Genomic DNA, 11,208 nt, shown 5'->3' on the forward strand with positions numbered 1-11,208 from the left:
TGTTGAAGAGGCCCAGATGAGAGGTGGGCTGCCCAGGTGGCACCAGCCCCATCAGGCCTCTTTCCTAGGCCGGAATCATGTGTGCAGGGGGATCAGGGAACACTGCCGGGCCCCACTGCTGGTGGAACATTTTCCAAGGAAACATGGAGGACACTCACCTGGACCTGAAAACCATGCCTCCATGAAGGTACTCACATAAGAAGCCCTGTGCTGTGCCCTACCCTGCTGATCACTGCTCCAGGCCCCCATACAAGCCAGTCCCCCACCAGTGGCGTCTTGGCCACGAGGCTGGGCAGGAGGCGAAAGTCTTGGGGTCTGGGTCTGTGAGCCAGGCCCGGGGCAACCCCAGAGGTGCACCCCAGGGTAGCTGGGTCAGCCCTCCCTCTGAAGTGACAGCAGGGCATCTGCCACACCAGCTCCTTCCCCACCACCCTCCCCACCAAGCACAAAACACGCCGACACACAGTAAGAGGCCTAGACGGATTTTATTTTCATGCCAACTTTGCTCCCGGCAACTCAAGAAGGGGGCAGCCGCAGGGAAGGCCGGCACCAGCCCCCTCCCCTCCTACCCCATCCCCAGGCCAGAGAACACCCTCAATGTCCTCCACAACGGAGTCAAGCCCCAGGATGACCCCACCGAGGCCTCACAGGACTAGCTTTTGTCCCCTGCCACCCCTGCCAGCTCCTTCCAGCTCATCCTCAGGCCTCAGCTGGCCCCTTCCTTGCCGGGTCTAGGGCAGACGGGTGGGGGCCGCAGTGCAGGGCGCCGGGCCCCAGCTGCACGGAGGGGCGACTGAGAGTGCAGCCTGGCGCTGGGCGGTACCGGGTGGCCAGGCCCCCGAGGTGCAGGCTGGGGAGGGAACTACCCCGGGGCTAGGGGTCCTAGGATGCACAGCGCCCAGTGAGCTGGGTCTTCCAAGGTTAGAGAACGGAGCCTGTGCACCACAGCCACCCACTGGCTCCGCCCCCCCACCCGCCCCTCCAGCAGACAGACAGACAAGCAGGCAGCTTTTCCGAAACCAGGGAGGGGGAAACCACAGAAGGGAACCCGGGCAGCCTCCAGAGAGCTGTGCTGTGAGTGCGAGTGTGAGTGTGAGTGTGTGGCGGGGTGGGGTGGCCGGGAGGGCAGGGGTGAGGCCTTCTCCTCCTCGACCCTCCTCTGGACTCTGCCAGCGGGCGGGGAGCCAGCTATGGCCTGGCAGCCTCGGCCAGGCCCACCCGGTTCTGGTCGCGGTCGAACACGGCATAGTAGCGGCCGATGAACACGTCGCCCAGGATCCAGAGCGGCCCGCCGGGCGGGGGGATGTCCATGCCCATGAAGCCGCTTAGGCACATGGTCCTCCCAGCCTGCGACACCTGTGACGGCCAACGGAGGTCAGCACCCAGGCCGCGCCCTTGGGTGTGTTCCGCCCCACGCCCCCAGCCCCCAGCTCACCTTGAGCGTGTAGTCCTCTGGGGACAGCGTGTAGCCTTTAGCCCCCAGCTTCACGGTGACCTTGGGCAGGCTGGACACCTTCTCGCAGGGGATCATGTACTAAGGGGGGACGAGGAGACGCTGCATGTGCAGGGGGAGGGGCACGGCGGCCCGGGGTGCCCGTCCTCCCCACCCGGCCCCGCCGCCTGCTCACCTCGCCCTGGATCAGCGGCACGGCCCCGATGGCTTTCTGCAGCTCCCGCACCTCCTCCACGGGGCCCACGATGAGGGAGGTGCCCGTGTCCACGATGGCCTCACAGCCCCCCTTACACAAGGTCAGGCTGCTGCCCACGTCTACCCTGCAGCGAGGTGGTGTGAGTCCCCTCCCAGGGCCACCTGGAGACCCCGCCCCCACTGCAGGACTCAGCCCAAGCAGAGTTGGGTGGGAGGGGAGGGGAGGGGAGGGGAGGCGGCTGGAGAAGCCAAGAGCAGGGTTAACAGTCCCCTAGGCAGCCTGTGGACGAGGGGACACTGGCTGGAGCCCGGGTACGAGAGCTCGGCTGGGCACCAGAAGGTGGCCAGAGCACCTAGGGCTGGCGGGACACAGGGTCCAGGCCCACCCTGCCCGGCCCCCCTCCACCGCAACAAGGCCCTGCTGAGTGCCAGGCCGGGGGCGGGGTCCCCACAAGCCACGCCCCCTGGGGAGCCAAGGGAGGGGCCCGACCTAGTACTCACTGGTCCATGTGGACCTGCCAGTAGGCCATGCGTGTGACGTTGTGGTAGATCAGCGAGCCCTTGTAGTACTTGGGGTCGGTGCCGCCCAGCATCAGCTCACCCCCGGGCTGTGCATTTGGGTCCCTGGTGGGGAAGGAGGGAGGGAGTCTGCTGCCCTGCCCACCCCTGCACCAGGCGTCCAGCCCGAGGACTGGGTGGACAGGCACAGGCTGGGACCAGGTCAGAAATCAGGAATGGGAGGAGCGATCTCAGCAGGTGCCCCAGAGCAGGACTCTTCCTGGGCGGGCAGGGGTGGAAGTATCCAGAAGGGGGGAGGGGCTCTGATCCTACAACCAGTGTGGACCGCAGGCCAAGCCCCATCCTGAGCAGAAGAGATCCTGCTTGGGCCTCTGGGCTCCTGGTCTGCCAGCTGAGGACGGCCAGGGTCAGGCCAGCAGGCAGACGAGAACATGAATGCTAACAGCTCCAGGAGCAGGGACCTTACCTGCCTGGAAGAAAAACCAAGGGCTTCCAGTAGGTGCCGGCAACCCTGAGAGAAGCTGAGCCAGCTGTTCCTGCCCCAGGCCCTTTGCACCTGCTGCTCCCGAGGATGACCTCCATCCAGATCCTTCCATGACTCGCTCCCCCTTCGGATCTCAGCTTTTGACTCTCCCCATCTCTCATTTACGCTTATATTAATACTCTGAGCTCAGCACGTCTGCCCGGCTGTCCCCAGCACTCAGAAACGCCTTGCTGAGCTTGTCCTTCCGCCACCACTGTGGCCTCCACCTCCGTCACCTCCAAAACCCATTGTGTGGAAAGCAGATCTCACCTCCAGTGCCCCTCCGCACCCTCAGCCCTGCCCTTGCAAGCCCACTTCCTGCCTCAGCCCATCACCCGGGGAGTCATAGCGCTGGGCCACCCGTCCCCAGTCCCAGGCCTGGCCAATCTCCCGGGTCCACTGCACCTCGTCTGCCTCCCCTGGACCCAAGAACTCAGGGGGAACGGCCCTACTGTTCACCTGCACCCCAGCATCTAGCAGGTGGCCTGGCCCCAAGTAGCTGCTGAGTATTTGCCACTGACCTAGCAAAGGACAGAAGGCAGTTCCCACAGAGGCCAGGCCGAGGGCTCTGGGCTGGAATTCCGCCAGTAATGCCCGGGGTCAGACCCCGGGGGGGGCACGTAGGGCTCGGTGACCATGAGCAGAGCTCAGGGCAGCGGCCACCCGGCCCACGCCCTGCCGCAGCCTCACCCTCAGCACAGCTGCATCCCCCTCCCGTCTGGGCTCCCTCTCGAGGCCCACAGCACTGTCGTCCTGGGAAGAGGCCGGGAACTGGAAGAGTGAGACCCCTCCCCAAGGACCCCCACCCCAGCAGCACCCCCGGGGAGGCCTCCCACATGACATCGCCCCAAGCCCTCCCCGAGGCCACCCCCGCAGGAAAACCCTGGCCCTCTTGCCTCCAGAACTCCTGTCACAGACTGAGGCTCGTGGCCTGGTCCCCTGTGGGCCGAAAATGACCCGGGGGCTAAGACCACATCTGCCCATCACCAGGCCCGGGAATGGTGGGCAGACTGACGTGGGGGGGAACCCTGCCAAGACCCCGGCCCAGCTCTGGCTCTCCAAGATCCCAGACCCCGGTGAGACACAGCCTTCTGGAGGGGCTGCCTGTCCGTCCGTGAGAGGGCGCCAACCCATCCTGCAGTCGGAGGTCAGGAGCTGTGACCCAGCGCCTGGCCGGGGGCCACGGGAAGGGCCAGCATGACAGAGACTCGCCCTAACCCACCTGTTCAGGTAGAAGGAGAAGATGTTCTTGTCCACCAGCTTCTGCTGCATCAGGTTGTCAAAGACAGGGACCACGCTGTTCACGGAGATGCGGGGGTAGGCCATGCCCAGGATGCCGTCAAACTTGGCTGCGATGAAGGTGATGCCCGGCTGCTTGGTGGCCTCCCCGAAGGTCTGCCTCTCCACCTTGATGCTGCCCAGGCTCGACAGCCCTGATTTGCAGGGCACCTGAGGGCCACGGCGGCGGGGAGGAGTCAGTGGGCCACGTGGCCCGCCAAGCCCAACGCTGGACCCTGGGCAGCCCATCACCTCCCGTCCCTGCGAGGGCAGCCACGGCTACAAAGCCCAGCTCAGTCGGTGCCTGTCACGTAGCCCACAGGAGACTCAAGAAGGGCAGAGGACCCAGAAAAAAGGGCTGGCAACCCCGGCCGGACACAGGTGGGGACAACAGGGGTGCGGGGCCCACACCCTGCCAGGAATATTTCAAGGATAGATGCAAACGGAGGGAGGAGGGAGGGTGGGGTTGTGAGCTCAGGCTTTCCCACCCACAGCTCTCCCTTCTGGCCTGTTCCTGCCCTTGGGGAACCCGTGACCCGACCCAGGACTCAAGGCCACACAGCCCCCCCGCCCCACCCCTGCCCCCCGCCACCAGGAGCTGCAGATAAAGACAGCACAGGATGTGGGAAGAAATGGCTGTTTGGGGCTGAACCTAGGAGGGGAACGTGCTGGGTGACATCCCATCTCAGGCCCAGAGAGAACGTGGCGGAGGGGCCCCTGCAGATAAACCTGGGCAGGCAGATGAGGAGGGGGAGGGGTGGCCCACAGGGAACCACAGTGCCCCTGCCCCTCCCCCCACGCCTCTGCCCTTCCCCCATCCAAGCACTGCAGTACGCGGCCTTCCCGGGGCTGGGGGCTGCGAGGGGACCATCTTCTGCTTTGCTCCCAACCCGGGCCCCTCCTGCGGCCTCGCCCCAGCAGCTCCACCCCAGAGCTCGTGAGAGGCGCAGGGGCACGGGCAGAGCCCACAAGGGCCCCTCAGCCCTCCCCGGGGCAGGTGGGCACATCCTGCAGGCGCCCCCTGCCCCCCAGCCACCCCGGCTGCTGCCCACTCCCGCCCAGCATCCTCTGCAGGTGCCCCTCTGCCAGCAGCTCCAGCTGCAGGAACCCCGGCCATGCCTGACCCCATCACCCAACGGCATCTCAAAGCCAACACGTCAGCACGGGACCCCATCTTCCCACTGGCTCTTCCACCCGGCTCTGTGGCCAGGGGCCTCACCACTGACCACCCACGGGGGTCCTGGTCCCAGAGCCCTGCCCGGCACTCTTACACCTGTGCCTCAATGGCTCTCTGCCCACTTCCCCTTCCGATCTCCCAGCTGTCGTCCACCCCGTCCCCGTCCCCGTCCTACTACCACTTCCTCGCCACCAAGCACACTGAGCTCCCCACCTCTGGGCCTTTGCTCAAGCTGAACCCCCAGGCCCCTCGCTCAGCTGACCACTGCTCGCCTCCCGAACTAAAGAGCCCCTCTGGGGAGCTGGCACAGACCCCTGCCCTGGGGTTCAGAGGGCAAACCCCCTCCATGGGGAGTGGCCCAGAGACGGACTCACCGACACGGTGTCCTGGCTCAGGTACCCGGACAGGCTGCCTGAGCCGTAGTGGATGTCGAAGGATGTGCCGTTCTTCACGTACGTGCTGGACTTGCCACTGTTGTACTTGTGGTGGGTCCCTGCACCGGCCGGGAGCCCGTCAGGCTGCCCGCCGGGCCACGACCAGACCCGCTGGGCACCCCCGCCGCCTGCTGCAGCCCGTCCACCAACCACCCCCCCAACTCGCTCCATCCTTGGCTCCCACGGTCCCAGCCCAGATGCGAGCAAGGGTGGAGACCCCAGGGAGGGAAGCCTGTCTGGTGTGGCCGAGAGGTGGGAGCTGCGAGCTGCCCACAAGGTGCCAGGACAGGGCCACCAGAGGTCTGTGCCTGCCCACCATTACGCCCCAGGACTGGAAAAGGTGGGCTGAGGCTGGACAGCTGAGCCCTAGCGCCCGCGGGGACAGCGCATGCGGGAGAGGGATGGAGGGCTGCATGCCCCTCCCCAGGGCCGCTACCCTCCTGCGTCCATGGCAGGCAGGGGCTGGGCCCGGCCCTCGGTCTCCCTCTGGCCACCAGGGAGAGGCGTGGGACAGGCTGACTTACAGCAGGCGATGTCCAGCAGTTTGCAGTGGATAGACGGGACCCACAGATTGGAAGAGCCGGTGTCGAAGACCACCGTGAAGCACTGCGGGGGCGTCCCGATGCCGATCTCCCCATAGTACTGGGCCTGGGTGGGAGGTAGGGTCTGTCAGGGCTAGGGCAAGGGGCACCCTCACCTCCCCACGGGGCCCAGAGAAGGCCCGGGCCAGGGGAGGGCCCCAGGGTCAGATCTGCTGCCTCGGCTGCCCACCCCCACCTGCCCCTCCCGAGCCCTCGGTCCTGGTACCCATGGGCACTTCGGGTTCCAGGGCCCCTGGGGACCACCCCGCCCCTGCCTGCATGTGAGCTGGGGGACGACCATCCCATGTGAAAGCCCCAAAGCCAGCAGTGGAGTCAGTGTCGCGAGAGGGTTGAAACGCCTGCCTGAAGACCCTCTGTGATTCACGGGTCCAGGGCCCCAGGAGGGAAGACCTCCTCCCAGCGTGGGGGTCAAGTCAGGGCCTGACTCTGGGGCCTCAGGTTCCACGGGGCCAAGCCTGGAGGGCCTCCAGGCAGAGGGATCTAGGTGGCCGAGGGCGCAGGCTGAATCCCTCACTGCCAGCCATGCTGCCTTCACTGCTCTGGGCCTCAGCGTCCCCACCTGCACACAGGGCAGCAGAGGCTGCCCCGGGGGAGGCCCAGGTGCTGACCAAGGGCTCAGGTGAGCATGAAGGGGGCACGTGGCCCTTGGAGCCTGCCAGGGAAACCCCGTCTTTGGCCCTCTCGCAGGTCAGAGGACGTGGGCGTTTTTGTCTGGAGTCATCTGGGCCTTGCCTCCCCAGCACTCCCTTCCCCAGGGAGGAGGGAGGCTGGGCCACCAGTTGCTGCAGGATTCTGGCTCCAACCCCTCCAGTCACCTCTTGCCGGCCACTTCGGCAGCCGCTGACTCATGACCCGACAGAAGTGGCCAGACTTGGGGGAGGGGGGGGACGGGGGTCAGAGAATGACTCAGCAAATCTCCGTCGTGTGTGTGTGTGTGTGTGTGTGTGTGTATGTGTGTGAATGTATGTGTATGTGTGTGTATGTGTATGCGTGTGTATATATGTGCACGTGTGTGTGAATGTATGTGTATGTGTGTGCGTGTGTATGTGTGTGCACGCGTGTATGTATGTGTGTGAATGTGAGTATGTGTGTGTGTGCGTGTGCGTGTGCATATGCGCGTGCATGCGCGCTGGGGGGACAGGAACCAGGAACTGGTCCGTCAGGCCCCAGGCAGACGGCCCCTCTGACCAGCCTGATCACATGCCTGTGAGGCCACAGCTTCCTGGCACGGCTGGGGCTCCAACCAGGCAGGACAGAGGGCAAGGCCACCCGTCCCAACCCTAAGTGGACCAGAAGATGGATGGCAGCAAGGAGCTGGCTCCCCAAGACCCCGGGGGCGGGGGGTGCAAAGAGGATGTCACCTGGGCAGCCCCAGAGGTACCAGGCTGGGGCCCAGGACCTGGCCCCAGCTTGCTGTTTGGCTTCCAGAATGTTCCACGTCTGAGCCTGTTTCCCCCTCAACGGGCAGTGGGCATAAGGGCTGGCCGCTGACCGAAGAGGAAGGTAGGGCCCAGGGACTGGGCCACAGGTTGCCCCAGGCCTTCCAGCAGAATGGGCAAGAGCACAGAAGCTCCAGGGCAGTCAGTGCCGCCTGGGCACACAGGCGATCCAAGCTCAGGGACCCCCAGGCCCCCACCCACAGACTCTCGGGCAGGCCTGGGCCCGATCCTGGGCTCCTCCGTGCCGTGCCCAGCGCCCTCATCCGTAGGGGCTGACACAGCTCCCCCCAGGCTGACCGCCAGGATGAAGACGCCGGCCCAGCTCTGAGCTGACGGGGGCGGTACGTGGGGGAGATGCCAGGGAGGTGCCAGGGCCGCGCAAGTCAACCCTCTCAGCCCCCCGGGACGAGGACCAGGGCGGGCAGGGGAGCTGGGGAGGATGGGGGAGGTCAGAGCCCTCAGTCTGGAGGGGGTTGCGGGCAACGGCCATGGCGAAGGGCATGGCTCAGAAGCCCCTCCCCCATACCATGCAGCTGAAGCCCCCAAAACCACTGGGGCTGAGAACACGAGTATTTCACCCAAATCCACGCTGGCTCACAGAACTTGTCTTAAGAGCCAGCCCCTGTCTACAACTGCGTCCGTAGTCAACCCGCTCCCCCAGCCCCTGGCCGCACCCCCCCCGCCCCCACCAAAACTCACATCCATGTAGTTCTTGAGAATCTCAGGAATGGGCCCCTGGGTCACAGTGGGCACCCCCTGGGAGTATTTTGAAATGGGGCCCTTGGCGATCAGGTCTTCCATGGGGCCCCCCATTTCCGACATGGTCCGGCGGATGGATGTGAACTTGTGCAGTGGAATCCTGTCAAGACAGGGGTCCGGGCTCGTCAGGGCTGGCTGGCTGCCACCCCACCTGGAGGCTCCCACACCCACATCCAAGCTGGAGGCCCAACCGCCCCCCCAGACACCTGCACCCCACTGTCCCTGCTCTGGGCCCGTTCTGGTCTCTTCTGACCAGTGCGGGCTATGAGGGTGTCGGTGGTCACCTGTCACGTCTGCCCAAAGCCCTCCGTGGAGTCCCATTTGCCTGGCCCTCTGGCCAAACCCGCCACTCTCCACGCAGACCCCACGTTGAGATGGTCCCAGTTTACCCGTCTGAGTTATGGGGTGGCCACCTCCTGCCTGTCAGATGGGACTTCCAGGCCACCCGCTCCGAGAAGCCCTCCTTGCCCACCCCCCAGTCCCCCTCACATGACCCCGTTTCCTTGCAGTCCTCACCCTAGGCCGCACTGAGCCCAGCGGCTCTCTCCCCACACAGGCCAAAGGGGGGCAAGGTTGGCGCCTGGACCCTGGAGGCGGGGGCTTCCAGGCCTGCCTTCCTCCGCGCAAGCCCCAGTGCCCCCGCCTGGAGCACCCTTCCCAGCACACATGCCAGCCTGGGTGGCCCACCCAGCAGGAGGGAGCAGAGTGAGGGGCCCTTCTCCATCCCCAGCTCCCCAGGGATCTGAACCCACCCCAGGAGGTGGGAGAGGAGAGCCACCAGACCAAACAGAGCTACTGGATGAAATGTCTTCCCAGCTCTGGGGACCTTCGAGTTCAAGGTCACAGCTGGCTCTTCCTCACAGGCCAAGGGCGTGCTCCAGGAAGATGGGCCTTTCACCTCTTGCCTGGGGGGAGGGAGGGACACGCCCTCCAGCAACTAAGGAAACAGGTGCCTGCGGTCCCATAGGATTGCGAGATGTGAAGGGCTGGGGTTCAGCTGCCCCAAGAGGCCCCACCCAGGCTTCCTTCCCCACTGCCGTCCACCCCCGGGGGAGGGCCTGGGGCTGAGGCCAGAGCAGGCTCAGGCCTGCAGGAGCTCCGCCACAACTGCTCCAGCTGGGACTACTCGCCCCCAGGCCACAGCGCACACAGGCGCCCACACAAGCCAGCCCTTCAGCAAGGCTCGGTCCGCTCTGGCCCCAGCCAGCTCCTGCAGCCCTGAGACCTCACCCACCTGCCCACAGGCAAAGGCCCACAACAGAGGTGGAAGCATGCCTGCCCCAGCCGAGCACAAAGGCCCCGCGGGGGGTGGGGGGGCAAGGGTGGGGGCAGGAAGGGGTGGGCGCACCGCACCCCTCCCCTGCTGGGCGAGCAGGCTGCCTTGCATGGCCGGGAGGGTGGGGGACCCTCCGCCTAGCTGACACAGCACGGCACAGCCCTGGACCAGGCCCGATAGTCCGTGGAGTCACTGGGCCCAGTGGAGCCCCCCAGGCCTGAGGAGGGCATGGTCCTCACTGGGGGCGGCTGGTGTTGCTGCGACAAAGCCCCAGCCCCAGAGTGGGGGGAGCCGCCCACAGCCTGGTGCCGGCTGGGCCGTTCTCCCAGACCCACTCCTTAGGCCGACTCCCTCTGACTCCGGGACGTGTGGGTCTCCTGGTGTCCAGAGGGTCTCCCAGCCGGCCCAGGACCTATGGTAAGATCTCATGGGACACACCAGGTGAGACCACAACCAGTTCACATCTAGTAAAGGCGACCCCAGGCAGGAAAATGACTTGCCCAGGCTCAGCGGGCTCCTGGGCCTACCCCTCGGTTTCCCGACTTCCACCCGAGAGCGGGCCCTGAGTACAGGCTCCCACCCTGCCTGTCCTGGGGACGCTGGGTCGGCCCAGTCACAGCCGCCCTCCCTCCTGCTTCCTCCGGTCCCCCCAAGGCCGACCCCATGGTGGTAGAGAGGAAGGGTCGCGGGGCTGACGGGGGCTCTGGGCGAGCCCCGCACCTGCAGAGGTCCCCCCGCCCCGCCCGAGGGTGGACCCTGCAGTAGTCCGCGGGGGCGGCAGAGCCGCATGCCGCGCGGGGCGCTCAGGCGGTGCCCGGGAGTCACCGGGGCGCGCGAGCTGCGGGGCTCACCTGACGAGCGCGGCGGCGGGCGCGGCCAGCAGGCCGAGGGCGAGCAGCAGCAGCAGGCAGGGGGTCTGCATGGCGGCGGCGACCCGGTCGGAGCGGACAGTCCGAGAGGTCGCGCGCTTATAGCCAGGATGACGGCGCAAGTCGGGACGGGTCAGCTGACCGGCTTGTTTGCACCCCGGCTGATCACGTGGGCCGCCTGTGGCGGCGCGGGGGCGGGGCCGGGGCGGGGCCGGGGCGGGGCGACCCCGGGCCCGGAACAGACTCTCCGGCTCGGGCCCGCGCACGGCGGGCGGGGATGCGCTCGCCGCCCGTCCCAGTCGGGCCCTGCCCTGACCCCCCGAGAATTACCGAGACCCGGCCGGGGCAGAAGGGGACGGGGCCTGGGACCACCCCCTGGACACCTTAGCCGGGCGACGTCCCCGGAGCCGCGGCTCCTTCCCCGCCCCAGGCGCGCGGTTGTGCAGGGCGCCCTGCTCCATCCTCCGCCTCCCCCTGCTCCCTCCAGGGGCGCCCCTGTCCCTCCCACTCTTCCTTCACCCTGGGAATCTCCCAGGTACCCCCTCTGGAAGCTCCAGCCACCCTCATCCTCCCTCTCCAGGTGTCCACAGCCCTCCCACCCCCTAGTACCCCTCCCCAGAGCAGCACCTGGCCTGGCCCTGCCCGGGTCACCCTGGGCCCTCCTTCCTGTGTAACCCGGCACCG

The 11,208-nt window shown here is 66.6% G+C and overlaps 1 protein-coding gene across 1 annotated transcript; it reads right to left on the minus strand.

The window, feature by feature from the left end:
* Nucleotides 1-469: 469 nt before the first annotated feature.
* CTSD (cathepsin D) lies at nt 470-10,686 on the minus strand. The gene is made up of 9 exons (XM_030833125.3): nt 10,507-10,686; nt 8,320-8,479; nt 6,104-6,227; nt 5,520-5,638; nt 3,913-4,139; nt 2,150-2,272; nt 1,629-1,773; nt 1,436-1,534; nt 470-1,356 (listed from the first exon to the last, which is right to left on the minus strand). Exons 1-9 carry the CDS (start codon nt 10,575-10,577, stop codon nt 1,189-1,191), a joined length of 1,236 nt encoding a protein of 411 aa, XP_030688985.1. The 5' UTR covers nt 10,578-10,686; the 3' UTR covers nt 470-1,188.
* Between the last annotated feature and the right edge of the window lie 522 nt (nt 10,687-11,208).

This window comes from Globicephala melas, chromosome 8 (genome assembly GCF_963455315.2).
Source record: "Globicephala melas chromosome 8, mGloMel1.2, whole genome shotgun sequence".
Classification (NCBI taxonomy): Eukaryota; Metazoa; Chordata; class Mammalia; order Artiodactyla; family Delphinidae; genus Globicephala; species Globicephala melas.

Bases quoted from the DNA above. Each gene is read 5' to 3' on its own strand.
- CTSD (XM_030833125.3), bottom strand. From the start codon at position 10,577: ATGCAGACCCCCTGCCTGCTGCTGCTGCTCGCCCTCGGCCTGCTGGCC. The intron at 2,273-3,912 runs GTGGGTTAGGGC...CTTCCCCACCAG, and splicing joins TTCTCCTTCTACCTGAACAG to GGACCCAAATGCACAGCCCG. The intron at 1,535-1,628 runs GTGAGCAGGCGG...GTCCCCCCTTAG, and splicing joins TGCCGCTGATCCAGGGCGAG to TACATGATCCCCTGCGAGAA.